We start from the raw sequence: 25,579 nt of genomic DNA on the forward strand, positions 1-25,579 counted from the left end.
TTTATTATTGTGAAAAGACAGTTTTTAATGACAAATGACTATTTATTATTGTGAAAAGACAGTTTTTAATGACAAATGACTAGTTATTATTGTGAAAAGACAGTTTTTAAAGACAAACGACTATTTATTATTGTGAAAAGACAGTTTTTAAAGACAAACGACTATTTATTATTGTGAAAAGACAGTTTTTAAGACTAGTTATTATTGTGAAAAGACAGTTTTTAAAGACAAATGACTAGTTATTATTGTGAAAAGACAGTTTTTAAAGACAAATGACTAGTAATTATTGTGAAAAGACAGTTTTTAAAGACAAATGACTAGTTATTATTGTGAAGACAGTTTTTAATGACAAATGACTAGTTATTATTGTGAAAAGACAGTTTTTAAAGACAAATGACTAGTTATTATTGTGAAAAGACAGTTTTTAAAGACAAATGACTAGTTATTATTGTGAAAAGACAGTTTTTAAAGACAAATGACTAGTAATTATTGTGAAAAGACAGTTTTTAAAGACAAATGACTAGTTATTATTGTGAACAAACAGTTTTTAAAGACAAATGACTAGTTATTATTGTGAACAAACAGTTTTTAAAGACAAATGACTAGTTATTATTGTGAAAAGACAGTTTTTAAAGACAAATGACTAGTTATTATTGTGAAAAGACAGTTTTTAAAGACAAATGACTAGTAATTATTGTGAAAAGACAGTTTTTAAAGATAAATGACTAGTTATTATTGTGAACAAACAGTTTTTAAAGACAAATGACTAGTTATTATTGTGAACAAACAGTTTTTAAAGACAAATGACTAGTTATTATTGTGAACAAACAGTTTTTAAAGACAAATGACTAGTTATTATTGTGAAAAGACAGTTTTTAAAGACAAATGACTAGTAATTATTGTGAAAAGACAGTTTTTAAAGACAAATGACTAGTTATTATTGTGAAAAGACAGTTTTTAAAGACAAATGAATAGTTATTATTGTGAAAAGACAGTTTTTTAAAGACAAATGACTAGTAATTATTGTGAAAAGACAGTTTTTAAAGACAAATGACTAGTTATTATTGTGAAAAGACAGTTTTTAAAGACAAATGACTAGTTATTATTGTGAAAAGACAGTTTTTAAAGACAAATGAATAGTTATTATTGTGAAAAGACAGTTTTTAAAGACAAATGACTAGTAATTATTGTGAAAAGACAGTTTTTAAAGACAAATGACTAGTTATTATTGTGAAAAGACAGTTTTTAAAGACAAACGACTATTTATTATTGTGAAAAGACAGTTTTTAAAGACAAACGACTATTTATTATTGTGAAAAGACAGTTTTTAAAGACAAACGACTAGTAATTATTGTGAAAAGACAGTTTTTAATGACAAATGACTATTTATTATTGTGAAAAGACAGTTTTTAATGACAAATGACTAGTTATTATTGTGAAAAGACAGTTTTTAATGACAAATGACTAGTTATTATTGTGAAAAGACAGTTTTTAAAGACAAATGACTAGTTATTATTGTGAAAAGACAGTTTTTAAAGACAAATGACTAGTTATTATTGTGAAAAGACAGTTTTTAAAGACAAATGACTAGTAATTATTGTGAAAAGACAGTTTTTAAAGACAAATGACTAGTTATTATTGTGAACAAACAGTTTTTAAAGACAAATGACTAGTTATTATTGTGAACAAACAGTTTTTAAAGACAAATGACTAGTTATTATTGTGAAAAGACAGTTTTTAAAGACAAATGACTAGTTATTATTGTGAAAAGACAGTTTTTAAAGACAAATGACTAGTAATTATTGTGAAAAGACAGTTTTTAAAGATAAATGACTAGTTATTATTGTGAACAAACAGTTTTTAAAGACAAATGACTAGTTATTATTGTGAACAAACAGTTTTTAAAGACAAATGACTAGTTATTATTGTGAACAAACAGTTTTTAAAGACAAATGACTAGTTATTATTGTGAAAAGACAGTTTTTAAAGACAAATGACTAGTAATTATTGTGAAAAGACAGTTTTTAAAGACAAATGACTAGTTATTATTGTGAAAAGACAGTTTTTAAAGACAAATGACTAGTTATTATTGTGAAAAGACAGTTTTTAAAGACAAATGAATAGTTATTATTGTGAAAAGACAGTTTTTAAAGACAAATGACTAGTAATTATTGTGAAAAGACAGTTTTTAAAGACAAATGACTAGTTATTATTGTGAAAAGACAGTTTTTAAAGACAAATGACTAGTTATTATTGTGAAAAGACAGTTTTTAAAGACAAATGACTAGTTATTATTGTGAAAAGACAGTTTTTAAAGACAAATGAATAGTTATTATTGTGAAAAGACAGTTTTTAAAGACAAATGAATAGTTATTATTGTGAAAAGACAGTTTTTAAAGACAAATGACTAGTAATTATTGTGAAAAGACAGTTTTTAAAGACAAATGACTAGTTATTATTGTGAAAAGACAGTTTTTAAAGACAAATGACTAGTTATTATTGTGAAAAGACAGTTTTTAAAGACAAATGACTAGTTATTATTGTGAAAAGACAGTTTTTAAAGACAAATGAATAGTTATTATTGTGAAAAGACAGTTTTTAAAGACAAATGACTAGTAATTATTGTGAAAAGACAGTTTTTAAAGACAAATGACTAGTTATTATTGTGAAAAGACAGTTTTTAAAGACAAATGAATAGTTATTATTGTGAAAAGACAGTTTTTAAAGACAAATGACTAGTAATTATTGTGAAAAGACAGTTTTTAAAGATAAATGACTAGTTATTATTGTGAACAAACAGTTTTTAAAGACAAATGAATAGTTATTATTGTGAAAAGACAGTTTTTAAAGACAAATGACTAGTAATTATTGTGAAAAGACAGTTTTTAAAGACAAATGACTAGTAATTATTGTGAAAAGACAGTTTTTAAAGACAAATGACTAGTTATTATTGTGAAAAGACAGTTTTTAAAGACAAATGAATAGTTATTATTGTGAAAAGACAGTTTTTAAAGACAAATGACTAGTAATTATTGTGAAAAGACAGTTTTTAAAGACAAATGACTAGTTATTATTGTGAAAAGACAGTTTTTAAAGACAAATGACTAGTTATTATTGTGAAAAGACAGTTTTTAAAGACAAATGACTAGTTATTATTGTGAAAAGACAGTTTTTAAAGACAAATGAATAGTTATTATTGTGAAAAGACAGTTTTTAAAGACAAATGAATAGTTATTATTGTGAAAAGACAGTTTTTAAAGACAAATGACTAGTTATTATTGTGAAAAGACAGTTTTTAAAGACAAATGACTAGTTATTATTGTGAAAAGACAGTTTTTAAAGACAAATGACTAGTTATTATTGTGAAAAGACAGTTTTTAAAGACAAATGAATAGTTATTATTGTGAAAAGACAGTTTTTAAAGACAAATGACTAGTAATTATTGTGAAAAGACAGTTTTTAAAGACAAATGACTAGTAATTATTGTGAAAAGACAGTTTTTAAAGACAAATGACTAGTTATTATTGTGAAAAGACAGTTTTTAAAGACAAATGACTAGTTATTATTGTGAAAAGACAGTTTTTAAAGACAAATGACTAGTTATTATTGTGAAAAGACAGTTTTTTAAGACAAATAATTGTTACAGACGGTTTCCATTGACAAATGACGGTTGATTTTAAAGAAAGTCTTCCACCAAAGAAAAATATCAGATTATTATTGTAAACGGACAGTTTTGACTAACAAATGACAGTTTTTATTGTGAAAAGACAGTTTCCAAAGACAAATAATTGTTGAAGAAAGTTTTCATTGACAAATGACAGTTTATGTAATCAAAATTGACTAAATGAACTCTAATTTACTTTCACACCCACCATTTTCTCCATATCTGATTCCAATCTGCTACTGGTTCCCAAAAAATAAATAGAAAAACAGAAGAATTCAATAAAACTTCAGGTGTGCTAAAATATTTGGAAAACCATGGAAGAGTCACTAAAAAATATCTTGTCGGTTGAAAAACTTTCTTCGTTGGCCATCTTATATACCGTGGAGCAATTAACATTAAGGGTATCCCAAGTTATTGAAATGTCCAAAAAATTTGAAAAAAAAAACTTACTGATCCTTTTGAATGTGAAGATACCAAGCCCAATAGTCCGGAAACCGTTTAAACTGGTATGTATACACCAGCACCAAAATGATCATGGAGTATACAATGACGGTTAACCAAAAGCCGAACATAACTTTTCTCCAAACTCTAAACGAAAACTGAAAACAAGGAAAAAAGTTAGATGACTAGATATTAAAAAAAAAAAAAAATAGTGACCAACCTGAAAAGATAATATGAAAAATAGAAACAGCGTCATGTATAATATCCTAAAAACAGTCATCCGTTCACCGGTTATGGCAACGGCGAATAAAGTTATGGCTACAACCCAAATCCAAAATTTGATGAGGAACTTGTTAATCAATTGTCCGAATTTTGTCATGAATTTACTTCCATCAGTTTCAGATTCCTTTTTCACACCTAAAATAATTTTATCCCAAATAAAACTACAACATACACTATGACATGCAGTTTAAAACAAATTAAAAAAACAATTAAATTGTTAATCGAACCAAAAAGTGAAAAATTTTTTAAATCCATTCTTAGTTTTCAATAATGGTTGAAGGGAAACATTTAAAATGTTAAAAAAGGTCAAAATCTTCAAAAAAAAGTTCATAATTTTCCAAAATGGTCGTAGGAAATCATTTGAAATGTCAAAAAGGGTCAAAAACTTCAAAAAAAGTTCATAATTTCCCAAAATGGTCGTAGGAAATCATTTGAAATGTCAAAAAGGGTCAAAATCTTCAAAAAAAGTTCATAATTTCTCAAAATGGTCGTAGGAAATCATTTGAAATGTCAAAAAGGGTCAAAATCTTCAAAAAAAGTTCATAATTTCCCAAAATTGTCGTAGGAAATCATTTGAAATGTCAAAAAGGGTCAAAATCTTCAAAAAAAGTTCATAATTTCCCAAAATGGTCGTAGGAAATCATTTGAAATGTCAAAAAGGGTCAAAATCTTCAAAAAAAGTTCATAATTTCCCAAAATGGTCGTAGGAAATCATTTGAAATGTCAAAAAGGGTCAAAATCTTCAAAAAAAGTTCATAATTTCCCAAAATGGTCGTAGGAAATCATTTGAAATGTCAAAAAGGGTCAAAATCTTCAAAAAAAGTTCATAATTTCCCAAAATGGTCGTAGGAAAATATTTGAAATGTCAAAAAGGGTCAAAACCTTCAAAAAAAGTTCATAATTTCCCAAAATGGTTGTAGGAAATCATTTAAAATGTCAAAAAGGGTCAAAATTTTCAAAAAAAATTCATAATTTCCCAAAATGGTTGTAGGAAATCATTTAAAATGTCAAAATTTTCAAAAAAAGTTCATAATTTCCCAAAATGGTTGTAGGAAATCATTTAAAATGTCAAAAAGGGTCAAAATTTTCAAAAAAAATTCATAATTTCCCAAAATGGTTGTAGGAAATCATTTAAAATGTCAAAATCTTCAAAAAAAGTTCATAATTTCCCAAAATGGTTGTAGGAAATCATTTAAAGTGTCAAAATCTTCAAAAAAGTTCATAATTTCCCAAAATGGTTGTAGGAAATCATTTAAAGTGTCAAAATCTTCAAAAAAGTTCATAATTTCCCAAAATGGTTGTAGGAAATCATTTAAAATGTCAAAAAGGGTCAAAATCTTCAAAAAAACTTCATAATTTCCCAAAATGGTTGTAGGAAATCATTTAAAATGTCAAAAAGGGTCAAAATTTTCAAAAAAAATTCATAATTTCCCAAAATGGTTGTAGGAAATCATTTAAAATGTCAAAATCTTCAAAAAAAGTTCATAATTTCCCAAAATGGTTGTAGGAAATCATTTAAAGTGTCAAAATCTTCAAAAAAGTTCATAATTTCCCAAAATGGTTGTAGGAAATCATTTAAAATGTCAAAAAGTGTCAAAATCTCCAAAAAAATTCGTAGTTTTCCAAAATGGTCGTAGAAAAACATTTAAAACATCAAAAAATGTCAAAATTTTCAAAAATTACTGCGGGGAAACATTCAAAACGTCGAAAAGTGTCAAAATCTTTAAAACAAGTTCACAGTTTTCCAAAAATGATTTAACGAAAACATTTAAAACATAAAAAAAAATGTCAAAATATTTAGAATCAATGATCACAAATAGGATTATTTAAATCGAAAATTCAATATATAGGGCTGGTTCCAATAATATTTCTTACCCGTCGCCGTTCCAACTGTCACTTGTAAAGGAGCCACCATATCCGCTAGGGCGCTCGTCTGCTTCTCTTCCATTTTTTCGTGCATATACTGCCTCAAAGTTATCCAAAACATCACGGTATACAAACTTTTCACCAACAGAGGAATACACGGAAGTCCTTCCGGTTTCTTGAAACCTATTTCCCCCAAATCGACTCCTTCCGCTTTCGATGGTAATTCGTCCTCGTCGAGTCTCATCGAATACACATAAGCGGATATCAAAAGAAAAAGGGCATAAACAACCAAAAAGGGACTCGAAGACAACATCCGCTTCCTCTGGTTCGGTATCAACCAGATGATGTTGGCCCAAAGGAGCAGCACGAACGTTATCCAACTCAAATAAGTTATACTCCAAGCCTAAAATGTGCCAAAAACAAAAATTATTATTATCAAATAATAAAAATAATTTATTACCATCATGATAATATTGGTTGCTATGTACGAAGACCTTACAACGTACTGTATAATGGTTTCTAATGCGAAGATGATGTGGTGGAATAAAGTCAAATCGTACTCTTCCTCTTCTTCCTCTGAAACACAATCCGCAGCTATGTTCGATAGATATTAATAAACAAAAACAAAAAAAAAATTCCATCGAATAGTTAATTATCCAAAAATATTTACCGAATACGTCCAAAGGTATATCTTCGTTTTCGTTGGTAACCGTGACACTTCCAGTAGAATCCTGTATCAATCTACCAGGGACGCGTTTCGATCTCCTTGTAGGTCCTCTTAGTAACTAAAATTTGTATGAAAATCAGACGGGAATTTTCAAAATTTTCAAAAATACCCCCAAAACTAACTATATCGTTAAACTAGGTACAGTAAATTAATATGATGAATGATTAGTTTGGTACTAAAAACGATTTAAAAGGGGCAGTTGTCTCAATATTTGTAAGAAAATAATATTCCGACGTTAACAATCAAAACGGTGGATTAGTACAATTATATTTACAAAAGGATTCAATAGAAGCAAGACATGGTCTACTATTGCTCTGTATATTGACCTCAATAGGTTTATGAATCACTCCAAGGTACTAGATAGTTGGAAACAAACTGTAGGAGCCTCAAGATGTTAAAAAGTAGACAGTCGCCACCGTATCAAGTACCGTTTAGTATCTAAAGGAAAAAAATCACCACCAAACAAATCCTGCTTTGACATCAAGTAATACCAAACAGTTTTCATGCATTTTCCTCCCATTTATGATGGAATTCCATGTCTTCAAGTTTGATCAACACCAAAGTGCTTACGAAGTACCAGATCTTCTAATTTTTAAATGTGTTTTCAATAATTATCTGAGGTAAAAATCTCTCCAAAGCTTGTGTGTTATTCTACTGCTCTGTATATTGACCCCACCAGGTTTATGAACCACTCCAAGGTACTAGATAGTTGGAAACAAACTGTAGGAGCCTCAAGATGTTAAAAAGTAAACAGTCGCCACCGTATCAAGTACCGTTTAGAATCTAAAGGAAAAAAATCACCACCAAACAAATCCTGCTTTGACATCAAGTAATATCAAACAGTTTTCATGCATTTTCCTCCCATTTATGATGGAATTCCATGTCTTCAAGTTTGATCAACACCAAAGTGCTTACGAAGTACCAGATCTTCTAATTTTTAAATGTGTTTTCAATAATTATCTGAGGTAAAAATCTCTCCAAAGCTTGTGTGTTATTCTACTGCTCTGTATATTGACCCCACCAGGTTTATGAACCACTCCAAGGTACTAGATAGTTGGAAACAAACTGTAGGAGCCTCAAGATGTTAAAAAGTAAACAGTCGCCACCGTATCAAGTACCGTTTAGAATCTAAAGGAAAAAAATCACCACCAAACAAATCCTGCTTTGACATCAAGTAATACCAAACAGTTTTCATGCATTTTCCTCCCATTTATGATGGAATTCCATGTCTTCAAGTTTGATCAACACCAAAGTGCTTACGAAGTACCAGATCTTCTAATTTTTAAATGTGTTTTCAATAATTATCTGAGGTAAAAATCTCTCCAAAGCTTGTGTGTTATTCTACTGCTCTGTATATTGACCCCACCAGGTTTATGAACCACTCCAAGGTACTAGATAGTTGGAAACAAACTGTAGGAGCCTCAAGATGTTAAAAAGTAAACAGTCGCCACCGTATCAAGTACCGTTTAGAATCTAAAGGAAAAAAATCACCACCAAACAAATCCTGCTTTGACATCAAGTAATATCAAACAGTTTTCATGCATTTTCCTCCCATTTATGATGGAATTCCATGTCTTCAAGTTTGATCAACACCAAAGTGCTTACGAAGTACCAGATCTTCTAATTTTTAAATGTGTTTTCAATAATTATCTGAGGTAAAAATCTCTCCAAAGCTTGTGTGTTATTCTACTGCTCTGTATATTGACCCCACCAGGTTTATGAACCACTCCAAGGTACTAGATAGTTGGAAACAAACTGTAGGAGCCTCAAGATGTTAAAAAGTAAACAGTCGCCACCGTATTAAGTACCGTTTAATATCTAAAGGAAAAAAATCACCACCAAACAAATCCTGCTTTCACATCAAGTAATATCAAACAGTTTTCATGCATTTTCCTCCCATTTATGGTAGAATTCCATGTCTTCAAGTTTGATCAACACCAAAGTGCTTACGAAGTACCAGATCTTCTAATTTTTAAATGTGTTTTCAATGATTATCTGAGGTAAAAATCTCTCCAAAGCTTGTGTGTTATTCTACTGCTCTGTATATTGACCCCACCAGGTTTATGAACCACTCCAAGGTACTAGATAGTTGGAAACAAACTGTAGGAGCCTCAAGATGTTAAAAAGTAAACAGTCGCCACCGTATTAAGTACCGTTTAATATCTAAAGGAAAAAAATCACCACCAAACAAATCCTGCTTTCACATCAAGTAATATCAAACAGTTTTCATGCATTTTCCTCCCATTTATGGTAGAATTCCATGTCTTCAAGTTTGATCAACACCAAAGTGCTTACGAAGTACCAGATCTTCTAATTTTTAAATGTGTTTTCAATGATTATCTGAGGTAAAAATCTCTCCAAAGCTTGTGTGTTATTCTACTGCTCTGTATATTGACCCCACCAGGTTTATGAACCACTCCAAGGTACTAGATAGTTGGAAACAAACTGTAGGAGCCTCAAGATGTTAAAAAGTAAACAGTCGCCACCGTATTAAGTACCGTTTAATATCTAAAGGAAAAAAATCACCACCAAACAAATCCTGCTTTCACATCAAGTAATATCAAACAGTTTTCATGCATTTTCCTCCCATTTATGGTGGAATTCCATGTCTTCAAGTTTGATCAACACCAAAGTGCTTACGAAGTACCAGATCTTCTAATTTTTAAATGTGTTTTCAATGATTATCTGAGGTAAAAATCTCTCCAAAGCTTGTGTGTTATTCTACTGCTCTGTATATTGACCCCACCAGGTTTATGAACCACTCCAAGACACTAGATAGTTGGAAACAAGTTCTGGGAGCCTCAAGATGTTAAAAAGAAGACAAGCACAACCGTATCAAGTACCGTTTAGAATCTAAAGGAAAAAAATCACCACCAAACAAATCCTGCTTTGACATCAAGTAATACCAAACAGTTTTCATGCATTTTCCTCCCATTTATGGTAGAATTCCATGTCTTCAAGTTTGATCAACACCAAAGTGCTTACGAAGTACCAGATCTTCTAATTCTTAAAAATCTTTTCGATGATTATTTAAGGGGTAAATCCCCCCAAACCTTGTGTGATATTCTACTGCTCTGTATATTGACCTCACCAAGTTTATGAACCACTCCAAGGTACTAGATAGTTGGAAACAAGTTGTAGGAGCCCCAAGATGTTAAAAAGAAGACAGTCGCCACCGTATTAAGTACCGTTTAATATCTAAAGGAAAAAAATCACCACCAAACAAATCCTGCTTTCACATCAAGTAATATCAAACAGTTTTCATGCATTTTCCTCCCATTTATGGTAGAATTCCATGTCTTCAAGTTTGATCAACACCAAAGTGCTTACGAAGTACCAGATCTTCTAATTTTTAAATGTGTTTTCAATGATTATCTGAGGTAAAAATCTCTCCAAAGCTTGTGTGTTATTCTACTGCTCTGTATATTGACCCCACCAGGTTTATGAACCACTCCAAGATACTAGATAGTTGGAAACAAGTTGTAGGAGCCCCAAGATGTTAAAAAGAAGACAAGCACAACCGTATCAAGTACCGTTTAGAATCTAAAGGAAAAAAATCACCACCAAACAAATCCTGCTTTGACATCAAGTAATACCAAACAGTTTTCATGCATTTTCCTCCCATTTATGATGGAATTCCATGTCTTCAAGTTTGATCAACACCAAAGTGCTTACGAAGTACCAGATCTTCTAATTTTTAAATGTGTTTTCAATAATTATCTGAGGTAAAAATCTCTCCAAAGCTTGTGTGTTATTCTACTGCTCTGTATATTGACCCCACCAGGTTTATGAACCACTCCAAGATACTAGATAGTTGGAAACAAGTTGTAGGAGCCCCAAGATGTTAAAAAGTAGACAAGCACAACCGTATCAAGTACCGTTTAGAATCTAAAGGAAAAAAATCACCACCAAACAAATCCTGCTTTGACATCAAGTAATACCAAACAGTTTTCATGCATTTTCCTCCCATTTATGATGGAATTCCATGTCTTCAAGTTTGATCAACACCAAAGTGCTTACGAAGTACCAGATCTTCTAATTTTTAAATGTGTTTTCAATAATTATCTGAGGTAAAAATCTCTCCAAAGCTTGTGTGTTATTCTACTGCTCTGTATATTGACCCCACCAGGTTTATGAACCACTCCAAGATACTAGATAGTTGGAAACAAGTTGTAGGAGCCCCAAGATGTTAAAAAGTAGACAAGCACAACCGTATCAAGTACCGTTTAGAATCTAAAGGAAAAAAATCACCACCAAACAAATCCTGCTTTGACATCAAGTAATACCAAACAGTTTTCATGCATTTTCCTCCCATTTATGGTGGAATTCCATGTCTTCAAGTTTGATCAACACCAAAGTGCTTACGAAGTACCAGATCTTCTAATTTTTAAATGTGTTTTCAATGATTATCTGAGGTAAAAATCTCTCCAAAGCTTGTGTGTTATTCTACTGCTCTGTATATTGACCCCACCAGGTTTATGAACCACTCCAAGACACTAGATAGTTGGAAACAAGTTCTGGGAGCCTCAAGATGTTAAAAAGAAGACAAGCACAACCGTATCAAGTACCGTTTAGAATCTAAAGGAAAAAAATCACCACCAAACAAATCCTGCTTTGACATCAAGTAATACCAAACAGTTTTCATGCATTTTCCTCCCATTTATGGTAGAATTCCATGTCTTCAAGTTTGATCAACACCAAAGTGCTTACGGAGTACCAGATCTTCTAATTCTTAAAAATCTTTTCGATGATTATTTAAGGGGTAAATCCCCCCAAACCTTGTGTGATATTCTACTGCTCTGTATATTGACCTCACCAAGTTTATGAACCACTCCAAGGTACTAGATAGTTGGAAACAAGTTGTAGGAGCCCCAAGATGTTAAAAAGAAGACAAGCACAACCGTATCAAGTACCGTTTAGTATCTAAAGGAAAAAAATCACCACCAAACAAATCCTGCTTTGACATCAAGTAATATCAAACAGTTTTCATGCATTTTCCCCCCATTTATGGTAGAATTCCATGTCTTCAAGTGTGATCAACACCAAAGTATTTACGGAGTACCAGATCTCCTCATACTTAATCATCTTTTCGATGATTATTTAAGGGGTAAATCCCCCCATACCTTATGTGATTTTGCAGATTACTTTACACACTTAGACCCTTCACATACCAGAGCAAACAGAAATAGAAATATGGTGACCGTTTATTGAATTAAAATTTCTAACTGCCACTTTCAAAGTTTATATTTTATTATGGTGCAAAATCGACAGGAAATTATCAAACTGTTTGACGGTGTAAATCCTATTAGTAAAGAACATAACCTATAATTTAATAATATGCTGAAGCGAATAAAAATGAAAAGAAACGAAATACATACGGGGGTCGATTCTGTGGGTTCAGCGAGTTCTTTGTTTAAAGCCATCTAAAAATAAATAAATAAAAAGCTAAGCATTAAAAATTAGTAAAACAAATGGAACGAACCAAAATAGAGGTTAGTAAATGGTAAGCCACCAGGAAAAAAAAATGTGCACCGAATGATAATAATAAAATGTTTTAATGATAATTTTCACCAAAATTCGACGCTCGTTACCCCGCGGGGCGGTTTTCTAAATCAAAATATTCGAAGAACGAAGAACGAAAAAAGTTAGGTTAGTTTTTTGAAATTTTGATGAAAATTATGGCGAAAAAATTAAAAAAAAAAAAAAATAAAATTGATTCCAGTTGTTGCTTACTCGAACTTTGCGAGAAGCTTTCTGCCATTTTTGAGCAGCTGTCGGGGTTAATAATTTTTGCTTTGATAATCTCGCAGATACTTTTCTAGATATGCCATCGGTAGCGGAAAAAGATCCGATCATCTTCTTTTTCGGCTAAAAAAGGGGGGGTTAGATCTCACAAGTTAATATAAAAACAAACGTCGATGCCAAGATCTGAATTCAAGAATTAAATAACCCTTATTTTTATTGTAAATTTCCTCGGCAGTACGTGCGGTCGTCGTTTTTTCCATGATAAATAAACTCCACAATAATATCCAATCAAAAAAAATCTTAAAAACCGTCGAATTTCCCGGAATTATGGTTAAATAAACGAAAAGTACGAGTAAACGGACAAATCGAACGGATTTAAAAAGATAATATGAACCAAGTTGAACTTACGAGAGGACTAGGTTGATAAAAACCGAAATTACGTTCATAATATCTTTAAACATTTAAAAGTTAGTTTAAAGATTTAATGTAAACAAACAATTTGTATAAATAAACAAAGCGTGGAGTAATTTGGGATAAATATCTCAAGGAAAAATTAGTGGATGGACTGAATGAGGCTAAATTTGGTAGGCATAAGTACCATAAAGAAAAAAAGCGAATTTTTAAACAATTGCGGCCAATAATTATTATAAATTCGTTCGACGAGATCAAAATTTCAATACGATTGTTGTCAAATTAATGCCAATATGAACTAAGCTGAACTTACGAGAGGACTAGGTTGGTAAAAACGGAAATTACATTCATAATATCGTTAAACATTTAAAAATCAGTTTAAAGATTTATGTAACTAAACAATTCGTATAATTAAACAAAGCGTGAATTGTTTGTTACTAGTCTGAGATAAACAGATGTCAAAAAAGAAAATATATAGAGATAAATCATATAAAATCGTTGTATAGAATTATGTACATAAATATATTGGAAATTAGTCCGAAACCATTGTCAGTTATATTATGATCGTTTTCGTAATGGGAACGTGGCAATGAAACACCAAAGTGTACTAATTCTATTATATTTCCGGCTTTCATTAAATTGTGGGCGGCCAAGCACATAAGCCTTCAGATAGGCCCATCGTGTCCTTACGAAATGATCATCTGGTACTGAAATTACGGTCAAGTACAATATAATAATATAATTTCAGTGCCAGATGACGAATAAGTAATTTTGCCACAATCCCACTACGAAAACGATTATAATATAACTCTACAATGGTTTCGGACTAATTTCCAATATATTTATGTACATAATTCTATACAACTATTTTATATGACTTGTAACATCTCTAAATATTTTCTTTTTTGACATCTGTTTATCTGAGACTAGTTACACACAATTCACGCTTTGTTTAATTATACGAATTGTTTAGTTACATAAATCTTTAAACTGACTTTTAAATGTTTAACGATATTATCAAAGTAATTTCGGTTTTTATCAACCTAGTCCTCTCGTAAGTTCAACTTAGTTCATATTGGCATTAATTTGACAACAATCGTATTGAAATTTTGATCTCATCGAACGAATTTATAATAATTATTGGCCGCAATCGTTTAAAAATTCGCTTTTTTTCTTTATGGTACTTATGCCTACCAAATTTAGCCTCATTCAGTCCATCCACCAATTTTTCCTTGAGATATTTATCCCAAATTACTCCACGCTTTCTTTATTTATACAAATTGTTTGTTTACATTAAATCTTTAAACTAACTTTTAAATGTTTAACGATATGATAAATATTTATGATATGATATGATGAACGTAATTTCGGTTTTTATCAACCTAGTCCTCTCGTAAGTTCAATTTAGTTCATATTGGCACTAATTTGACAACAATCGTATTGAAATTTTGATCTCATCGAACGAATTTATAATAATTATTGGCCGCAATCGTTTAAAAATTCGCTTTTTTTCTTTATGGTACTTATGCCTACCAAATTTAGCCTCATTCAGTCCATCCACCAATTTTTCCTTGAGATATTTATCCCAAATTACTCCACGCTTTCTTTATTTATACAAATTGTTTGTTTACATTAAATCTTTAAACTAACTTTTAAATGTTTAACGATATGATAAATATTTATGATATGATATGATGAACGTAATTTCGGTTTTTATCAACCTAGTCCTCTCGTAAGTTCAATTTAGTTCATATTGGCACTAATTTGACAACAATCGTATTGAAATTTTGTTCTCATCGAACGAATTTATAATAATTATTGGCCGCAATCGTTTAAAAATTCGCTTTTTTTCTTTATGGTACTTATGCCTACCAAATTTAGCCTCATTCAGTCCATCCACCAATTTTTCCTTGAGATATTTATCCCAAATTACTCCACGCTTTCTTTATTTATACAAATTGTTTGTTTACATTAAATCTTTAAACTAACTTTTAAATGTTTAACGATATGATGAACGTAATTTCGGTTTTTATCAACCTAGTCCTCTCGTAAGTTCAATTTAGTTCATATTGGCACTAATTTGACAACAATCGTATTGAAATTTTGATCTCGTCGAACGAATTTATAATAATTATTGGCCGCATTTGTTTAAAAATTCGCTTTTTTTCTTTATGGTACTTATGCCTACCAAATTTAGCCTCATTCAGTCCATCCACCAATTTTTCCTTGAGATATTTATCCCAAATTAATTCACGCTTTGTTTATTTATACAAATTGTTTGTTTACATTAAATCTTTAAACTAACTTTTAAATGTTTAACGATATTATTAACGTAATTTCGGTTTTTATCAACCTAGTCCTCTCGTAAGTTCAATTTAGTTCATATTGGCACTAATTTGACAACAATCGTATTGAAATTTTGATCTCGTCGAACGAATTTATAATAATTATTGGCCGCATTTGTTTAAAAATTCGCTTTTTTTCTTTATGGTACTTATGCCTACCAAATTTAGCCTCATTCAGTCCATCCACCAATTTTTCCTTGAGATATTTATCCCAAATTACTCCACGCTTTGTTTATTTATACAAATTGTTTGTTTACATTAAATCTTTAAACTAACTTTTAAATGTTTAACAATATTATTAACGTAATTTCGGTTTTTATCAACCTAGTCCTCTCGTAAGTTCAATTTAGTTCATATTGGCACTAATTTGACAACAATCGTATTGAAATTTTGATCTCGTCGAACGAATTTATAATAATTATTGGCCGCAATCGTTTAAGAATTCGACTTTTTTCTTTATGGTGCTTATGCCTACCAAATTTAGCCTCATTCAGTCCATCCACCAATTTTTCCTTGAGATATTTATCCCAAATTACTCCACGCTTTGTTTATTTATACAAATTGTTTGTTTACATTAAATCTTTAAACTAACTTTTAAATGTTTAACGATATTATTAACGTAATTTCGGTTTTTATCAACCTAGTCCTCTCGTAAGTTCAATTTAGTTCATATTGGCACTAATTTGACAACAATCGTATTGAAATTTTGATCTCGTCGAACGAATTTATAATAATTATTGGCCGCATTTGTTTAAAAATTCGCTTTTTTTCTTTATGGTACTTATGCCTACCAAATTTAGCCTCATTCAGTCCATCCACCAATTTTTCCTTGAGATATTTATCCCAAATTACTCCACGCTTTGTTTATTTATACAAATTGTTTGTTTACATTAAATCTTTAAACTAACTTTTAAATGTTTAACGATATTATTAACGTAATTTCGGTTTTTATCAACCTAGTCCTCTCGTAAGTTCAATTTAGTTCATATTGGCACTAATTTGACAACAATCGTATTGAAATTTTGATCTCGTCGAACGAATTTATAATAATTATTGGCCGCATTTGTTTAAAAATTCGCTTTTTTTCTTTATGGTACTTATGCCTACCAAATTTAGCCTCATTCAGTCCATCCACCAATTTTTCCTTGAGATATTTATCCCAAATTAATTCACGCTTTGTTTATTTATACAAATTGTTTGTTTACATTAAATCTTTAAACTAACTTTTAAATGTTTAACGATATTATTAACGTAATTTCGGTTTTTATCAACCTAGTCCTCTCGTAAGTTCAATTTAGTTCATATTGGCACTAATTTGACAACAATCGTATTGAAATTTTGATCTCGTCGAACGAATTTATAATAATTATTGGCCGCATTTGTTTAAAAATTCGCTTTTTTTCTTTATGGTACTTATGCCTACCAAATTTAGCCTCATTCAGTCCATCCACCAATTTTTCCTTGAGATATTTATCCCAAATTACTCCACGCTTTGTTTATTTATACAAATTGTTTGTTTACATTAAATCTTTAAACTAACTTTTAAATGTTTAACAATATTATTAACGTAATTTCGGTTTTTATCAACCTAGTCCTCTCGTAAGTTCAATTTAGTTCATATTGGCACTAATTTGACAACAATCGTATTGAAATTTTGATCTCGTCGAACGAATTTATAATAATTATTGGCCGCATTTGTTTAAAAATTCGCTTTTTTTCTTTATGGTACTTATGCCTACCAAATTTAGCCTCATTCAGTCCATCCACCAATTTTTCCTTGAGATATTTATCCCAAATTACTCCACGCTTTGTTTATTTATACAAATTGTTTGTTTACATTAAATCTTTAAACTAACTTTTAAATGTTTAACGATATTATTAACGTAATTTCGGTTTTTATCAACCTAGTCCTCTCGTAAGTTCAATTTAGTTCATATTGGCACTAATTTGACAACAATCGTATTGAAATTTTGATCTCGTCGAACGAATTTATAATAATTATTGGCCGCATTTGTTTAAAAATTCGCTTTTTTTCTTTATGGTACTTATGCCTACCAAATTTAGCCTCATTCAGTCCATCCACCAATTTTTCCTTGAGATATTTATCCCAAATTAATTCACGCTTTGTTTATTTATACAAATTGTTTGTTTACATTAAATCTTTAAACTAACTTTTAAATGTTTAACGATATTATTAACGTAATTTCGGTTTTTATCAACCTAGTCCTCTCGTAAGTTCAATTTAGTTCATATTGGCACTAATTTGACAACAATCGTATTGAAATTTTGATCTCGTCGAACGAATTTATAATAATTATTGGCCGCAATCGTTTAAAAATTCGCTTTTTTTCTTTATGGTACTTATGCCTACCAAATTTAGCCTCATTCAGTCCATCCACCAATTTTTCCTTGAGATATTTATCCCAAATTACTCCACGCTTTCTTTATTTATACAAATTGTTTGTTTACATTAAATCTTTAAACTAACTTTTAAATGTTTAACGATATTATTAACGTAATTTCGGTTTTTATCAACCTAGTCCTCTCGTAAGTTCAATTTAGTTCATATTGGCACTAATTTGACAACAATCGTATTGAAATTTTGATCTCGTCGAACGAATTTATAATAATTATTGGCCGCAATCGTTTAAGAATTCGATTTTTTTCTTTATGGTGCTTATGCCTACCAAATTTAGCCTCATTCAGTCCATCCACCAATTTTTCCTTGAGATATTTATCCCAAATTACTCCACGCTTTGTTTATTTATACAAATTGTTTGTTTACATTAAATCCTTAAACTAACTTTCAAATGTTTAACAATATTATTAACGCAATTTCGGTTTTTATCAACCTAGTCCTCGCGTAAGTTCAACTTGGTTCATATTATCTTTTTAAAACCGTTCGATTTATCTGTTTACTCGCACTTTTCGTTTATTTAACCATAATTATAGGAAATTCGACGATTCTTAAGATTATTTGATAATATTTATTCGATAACATCACCAATGAACGTTGACATCGGTGTCCTAGGAGCTGTTTTTGAAATTTGAGGTTGCAGTTGCTGCAAATACAGAGTCCGTTAATGTTTCATGGTGTTTATATGGTTTAAAGTCCAGAGTAAAGAGAATAAGACGTTGGACAATGGATTCGATTAATCGATTACAAAAAAAAAAAGAGATTTTGGACGTTTTTTTTTGGATCGGAGGAAAGAGATTAGAAGATAAACCGCGAGAAATTAAAGAAACTATCAATATCAAAACAGAAAATGAGGTTAGGACGCAATTTTCGCAATGTGAGATAGTGGAGCTTGTTTGGTGGAAAGAAACGAAACATATCACGAAGATAACGAAACGGAATCATGGAAAAAAAAAAACGATAACCGCACGTACTCATCCGATATTTCGACTTTTTCCATTAGTAGTACATGCGTTAGTCGAAAACAACATATAAAATTAATAACGATAATAAAGATATTGATAAATAAGTAGAAACGTACCTCGGGTTTCACGAGTTCCTTACTCTCGAGCACCAATAAGTAAAATAACAAATAGAGAATAACGGGATAGATATAAAACGTAATATCTCTATTGAAATAATAATAGAAACTCCTTTCGTCCATTATTAACGTGGAATCGGCGGAGGAAGAAGAATTGGTCGCATTACCAACGGTCGAAGAATCGATCGTTGTAACGAAAGGCGCCAAATCGAAATACCTGAAATAACCAACCGATAAACAAAAAAAAAACAAACAAACAAACGAAATCGGTTAATTACGCGCGTACCTCGCACATCCGCCATCTTCTGGTAGATATTTTTGGATAATTTTGAAGTTAACGGCGTACAGAGCGGACATGTGTAATATTACGAGCGGGATAATGCATCTGAGTAGTATCGCGAATCCTCTTTTCAATTGTTTGTAACAAGCCCACCAAGTGGCTGCTCCCAAAAAAATCGAATAATAAACTCCACCTTCGATGGACGGTCTCACGACTCCGGCCAAACACAGAAGTATCAACGTCGCATACCGACCTGAATATTAAAACCGAAAAATGAGTATTAGAAACACCCGTTCGAATTATAATTTGTCGTACCAACTGCGATTAAGTATTGGGCGTAATCCGTAGATTGGGGTACTCTTACGGTGACGTCGACAACTCCTGCTTGACTCTCCAAAATAACTTCTTCTATTGGATTCAGTTTTTTTAATGCGAACAACAACACCAATGAGGTTAGAAACATGCCTATTTCCGGTCCTATCCATATTAATATGTAGGTTCCGGTTAGGCCGTTCAATTTGGCTAAGCCGATGTAAAAGAGGATTTCTTCTAACTTCGGATTCTCCTATAAAATGGACGTCGTTAAAGGATTACGGTGCTGTGTTCGCGGTTCCGTATCAGTTTAGCGACCGATCGAAGAGAAATCCTCGATCGCGGATTCGGAATCGGATTCTCGAACAAAACTAGACGCTACGATAAATAGTTTTGTTCGAGAATCCGATTCCAAATCAGTTTGGGGACCGACCGAAGAGAAATCATCGATCGCGGATTCGGAATCGGATTCTCGAACAGAATTAGACGCTACGATAAATAGTTTTGTTCGAGAATCCGATTCCGAATCAGTTTGGGGACCGACCGAAGAAAAATCCTCGATCGCTGGTCCAGAATTGGATTCTCGAACAAAATTAGACGCTGCGATAAATAGTTTTGTTCGAGAATCCGCTTCCGAATCCGCGACAGAGGATTTCTCTTTCTAGCGAACGATATTTTCGAAAGTGCGCACGAGATCGGTCTCCAAATTGATTTGGAATCGGATTCTCGAACAAAACTATTTATCGCAGCGTCTAGTTCGAGAATCCGAATCCGCGATCGAGGATTTTTGTTCGATCGGTCCCCAAACTGATTTGGAATCGGATTCTCGAACAAAACTATTTATCGTAGCGTCTAATTCTGTTCGAGAATCCGATTCCGAATCCGCGATCGATGATTTCTCTTCGGTCGGTCCCCATCTGATTTGGAATCGGATTCTTGAACAAAACTATTTATCGTAGTGTCTAATTCTGTTCGAGAATCCGAATCCGCGATCGAGGATTTTTGTTCGATCGGTCCCCAAACTGATTTGGAATCGGATTCTCGAACAAAACTATTTATCGTAGCGTCTAATTCTGTTCGAGAATCCGATTCCGAATTCGCGATCGATGATTTCTCTTCGGTCGGTCCCCAAACTGATTTGGAATCGGATTCTCGAACAAAACTATTTATCGTAGCGTCTAATTCTGTTCGAGAATCCGATTCCGAATCCGCGATCGATGATTTCTCTTCGGTCGGTCCCCAAACTGATTTGGAATCGGATTCTCGAACAAAACTATTTATCGTAGCGTCTAATTCTGTTCGAGAATCCGATTCCGAATCCGCGATCGATGATTTCTCTTCGGTCGGTCCCCAAACTGATTTGGAATCGGATTCTCGAACAAAACTATTTATCGTAGCGTCTAATTCTGTTCGAGAATCCGATTCCGAATCCGCGATCGATGATTTCTCTTCGGTCGGTCCCCAAACTGATTTGGAATCGGATTCTCGAACAAAACTATTTATCGTAGCGTCTAATTCTGTTCGAGAATCCGATTCCGAATCCGCGACAGAGGATTTCTCTTTCTAGCGAACGATATTTTCGAAAGTGCGCACGAGATCGGTCTCCAAATTGATTTGGAATCGGATTCTCGAACAAAACTATTTATCGCAGCGTCTAGTTCGAGAATCCGAATCCGCGATCGAGGATTTTTGTTCGATCGGTCCCCAAACTGATTTGGAATCGGATTCTCGAACAAAACTATTTATCGTAGCGTCTAATTCTGTTCGAGAATCCGATTCCGAATCCGCGATCGATGATTTCTCTTCGGTCGGTCCCCAAACTGATTTGGAATCGGATTCTCGAACAAAACTATTTATCGTAGCGTCTAATTCTGTTCGAGAATCCGATTCCGAATCCGCGACAGAGGATTTCTCTTTCTAGCGAACGATATTTTCGAAAGTGCGCACGAGATCGGTCTCCAAATTGATTTGGAATCGGATTCTCGAACAAAACTATTTATCGCAGCGTCTAGTTCGAGAATCCGAATCCGCGATCGAGGATTTTTGTTCGATCGGTCCCCAAACTGATTTGGAATCGGATTCTCGAACAAAACTATTTATCGTAGCGTCTAATTCTGTTCGAGAATCCGATTCCGAATCCGCGATCGATGATTTCTCTTCGGTCGGTCCCCAAACTGATTTGGAATCGGATTCTCGAACAAAACTAGACGCTACGATAAATAGTTTTGTTCGAGAATCCGATTCCGAATCAGTTTGGGGACCGATCGAAGAAAAATCCTCGATCGCGGATTCGGATTCTCGAACTAGACGCTGCGATAAATAATTTTGTTCGAGAATCCGCTTCCGAATCCGCGACCGAGGATTTCTCTTTCCAGCGAACGATATTTTCGAAAGTGCGCACGAGATCGGTCTCCAAATTGATTTGGAATCGGATTCTCGAACAAAACTATTTATCGTAGCGTCTAGTTTTGTTCGCGGATTCGATTCCGAATCAGTTTGGGAACCGATCGTAGAAAAATCCTCGATCGCGGATTCGGAATCGTATTCTCGAACAAATCTATTTATCGTAGCGTCTAGTTCGAGAATCCGAATCCGCGATCGAGGATTTTTCTTCGATCGGTTCCCAAACTGATTCGGAATCGAATCCGCGAACAAAGCTAATTAATTTGAATTCGGAAAAATTTATTTAGTTTTCGATTTCCGTACACGATTGAAATGATTTATAGAATTAAAAATTTTACTAAAATTTATTTTTTTAATTGTGACAGATACCGGTCATCAAGAAGGCGGCGCGTCGACAACAGAGCCCTCCAAACGATTTCGATAAAGATATTTTTTCGTGATCCGCGTTTATACTTAATAAATAATTTTGAAATTAAATAAGAAAATTGTATCGAAACGATTTTCATTTCGACTGAATTTGATTTACGTACATCTAAAAATTGTCCGTAAGGTTTTACTATAACCAGGGCTATTTGAAAGGCTGCTTGTATTAGTGTTAAACTCGTCGAAACGCCCAATAATACTTTTATGAATATTCCAGTTGTTCCTTTCATTGAATCCGTCGATGGTAAGGAAACGAATGGTATAAGTAACATGAATATTAGATAAATTGATGAGAAAAGGGTTGGCCGGAACAGTATACCTGAAAATTTAAAGAAATTAATACAGGGGCTAACGGAGCGTGCGCCAACTCGTTACGATGTACCAACTCGTGATCGTGGTTGTTATGAATATTAGACAACTCGTGACGGAAAATTGTGCAACTCGGAATTTCAATTATAGAATTAAAAACATAAATCTACCTTTTCGTTTACCTAAAATATTCCCGTACCGAGTTGACGCATCCTTATCTCAAAGGATTAAAAATTATCACGATATATATTATGTACTCGGTCTACCTTTTCGTTTACCTAAAATATCCCCGCCCCCAGTTGGCGCATTCTTAACCCAATGGATTAAAAATTATCACGATATATATTATGTACTCGGTCTACCTTTTCGTTTACCTAAAATATCCCCGTCCCCAGTTATATTATGTACTCGGTCTACCTTTTCATTTACCTAAAATATCCCTGCCCCCAGTTGGCGCATTCTTAACCCAATGGATTAAAAATTATCACGATATATATTATGTACTCGGTCTACCTTTTCGTTTACCTAAAATATCCCCGTCCCCAGTTGGCGCATTCTTAACCCAATGGATTAAAATTTATGACGATATATATTATGTACTCGGTCTACCTTTTCGTTTACCTAAAATATCCCCGTCCCCAGTTATATTATGTACTCGGTCTACCTTTTCATTTACCTAAAATATCCCTGCCCCCAGTTGGCGCATTCTTAACCCAATGGATTAAAAATTATCACGATATATATTATGTACTCGGTCTACCTTTTCGTTTACCTAAAATATCCCCGTCCCCAGTTATATTATGTACTCGGTCTACCTTTTCGTTTACCTAAAATATCCCCGTCCCCAGTTATATTATGTACTCGGTCTACCTTTTCGTTTACCTAAAATATCCCTGCCCCCAGTTGGCGCATTCTTAACACAATGGATTAAAAAATATCACGATATATATTATGTACTCGGTCTACCTTTTCGTTTACCTAAAATATCCCCGTCCCCAGTTATATTATGTACTCGGTCTACCTTTTCATTTACCTAAAATATCCCCGTCCCCAGTTATATTATGTACTCGGTCTACCTTTTCATTTACCTAAAATATCCCCGTCCCCAGTTATATTATGTACTCGGTCTACCTTTTCATTTACCTAAAATATCCCCGTCCCCAGTTATATTATGTACTCGGTCTACCTTTTCATTTACCTAAAATATCCCCGTCCCCAGTTATATTATGTACTCGGTCTACCTTTTCATTTACCTAAAATATCCCCGTCCCCAGTTATATTATGTACTCGGTCTACCTTTTCATTTACCTAAAATATCCCCGTCCCCAGTTATATTATGTACTCGGTCTACCTTTTCATTTACCTAAAATATCCCCGTACCGAGTCACGTCATTTGTAGGCCATTTTTCAATGTAAATTTGTGATTACGTCATCATAATCGTTCATTTGAGGATGTTTATTGTGTCAATATTTCCATTTAATAGTTTTTGTCATAAAAACGCGATTAATTTATAACATTTATTTAAATAACCAAACGTTATATTGATAATTAACTGATCTATATATAATTATTTTTTAATTATAATAAAATAGAAGTCGGAACGCAACATCGTTAAAATATGAGAATATGGCACAACTGTATCTAAGCCTACTCGATCTATAGCGATGGCGTATCCGTGACTGGATTCAAGACGCAAATAATTATTTGTAGATATATTGAATTCGGAACAAATCGATTATCCCTCGTATCAATAAATTATCAACAATGATTAATTTCATTCTTTTCTTCGTCCTCGCACTATTCCCCGCCCTAATTGCTCGCTATCTGACTCGTGTGACCGACTTTTTTTTTATTAGGGCTGTGGCATTTTATTTTAGCCCCAAATCAAGCGAAGGAGGCATAAGGGGAAAGGGAATCACGACAACCGGAATATACGTCGCGTTATTCCATTTTCTACACACCTTAATGATTAAGAGGAAATGTCATAGCAGAAAATCATAACCCTAAATTATTATGGAATATAATATCGTTTGTTGTACAAACATCTACGAACGGTTTATAGAAATAGACATTTTTTCGATCTATGAAAATCATTTACGTATATATTTCTCAAATTAATTAATATTATTGTCCTAAATTGTCGAATAATCCTATTTACATAATATTTATAATACATTTGGCAACGTCTAATTCGCCATGTTGTTTATTCGGCAACCATGACTCATATCACCTCGACTTCCGTCTATAGGTGAGAATTATTTAAAATATACGTGATAAAAATCTTAGTATAACATACAGGATAATCTGTATTTCTTTTTAACTGGTTTTTATATTTAATAAATACAAAATTCTATTTAAATCACATAGTGACGAATTTTCCATTATATCAAACACGAACAAAAAAATAAATCTGTCAAATGAATTAGTCACTAATAACATAATGATGTCATGAATATTATAATACGAGGCAACTTATCATGACATTTGAAGTAATCATTTTCATTGCCAATTATATTTGTTATTTGGAATTTGTTGGAATACATTCTTAATAATGAAAAAAAATTTTGAAAAACATTCTAATTTCATAATACGGGGGTTAGATGATAAGTTTGAAACAACAACAAAATTGATTAACCTTATAAATAATATTTGTTTACAACATGAAATGTACGATATGGAAGCATCGAATATTAAGCAGTTTCATATCAAGAATTTACATATACAAGGAAGATGAAAATTAAACGAAACCTTACCAAATGGAATAATGAAAAAAATATTTTCGTTTTTTGAAATTTTATTTAATAGAATTGATATTTATAAATAGTACGAGTATATACGGGGTGATTTATAAATGTAACCGAGACAAGAATATT

General features: G+C 32.3%; 1 protein-coding gene across 1 annotated transcript in view; it reads right to left on the reverse strand.

Moving 5' to 3' along the window:
- Positions 1 to 25,579, reverse strand: part of LOC130448562 (piezo-type mechanosensitive ion channel component) — an 80,837-nt gene that overhangs the window by 48,565 nt on the left and 6,693 nt on the right. The window contains exons 3-13 of the mRNA XM_056785977.1: positions 22,504 to 22,715; positions 19,574 to 19,823; positions 19,265 to 19,511; positions 18,979 to 19,195; positions 12,714 to 12,848; positions 12,359 to 12,403; positions 6,924 to 7,038; positions 6,714 to 6,847; positions 6,263 to 6,656; positions 4,326 to 4,522; positions 4,115 to 4,263 (exon numbers count right to left, since the gene is read on the reverse strand). Coding sequence (XP_056641955.1) covers positions 4,115 to 4,263; positions 4,326 to 4,522; positions 6,263 to 6,656; positions 6,714 to 6,847; positions 6,924 to 7,038; positions 12,359 to 12,403; positions 12,714 to 12,848; positions 18,979 to 19,195; positions 19,265 to 19,511; positions 19,574 to 19,823; positions 22,504 to 22,715 — 2,095 coding nt within the window. The remainder of the gene's footprint in view (positions 1 to 4,114; positions 4,264 to 4,325; positions 4,523 to 6,262; positions 6,657 to 6,713; positions 6,848 to 6,923; positions 7,039 to 12,358; positions 12,404 to 12,713; positions 12,849 to 18,978; positions 19,196 to 19,264; positions 19,512 to 19,573; positions 19,824 to 22,503; positions 22,716 to 25,579) is intronic.

This window comes from Diorhabda sublineata, chromosome 9 (assembly GCF_026230105.1).
Source record: "Diorhabda sublineata isolate icDioSubl1.1 chromosome 9, icDioSubl1.1, whole genome shotgun sequence".
NCBI classification, from domain to species: Eukaryota; Metazoa; Arthropoda; class Insecta; order Coleoptera; family Chrysomelidae; genus Diorhabda; species Diorhabda sublineata.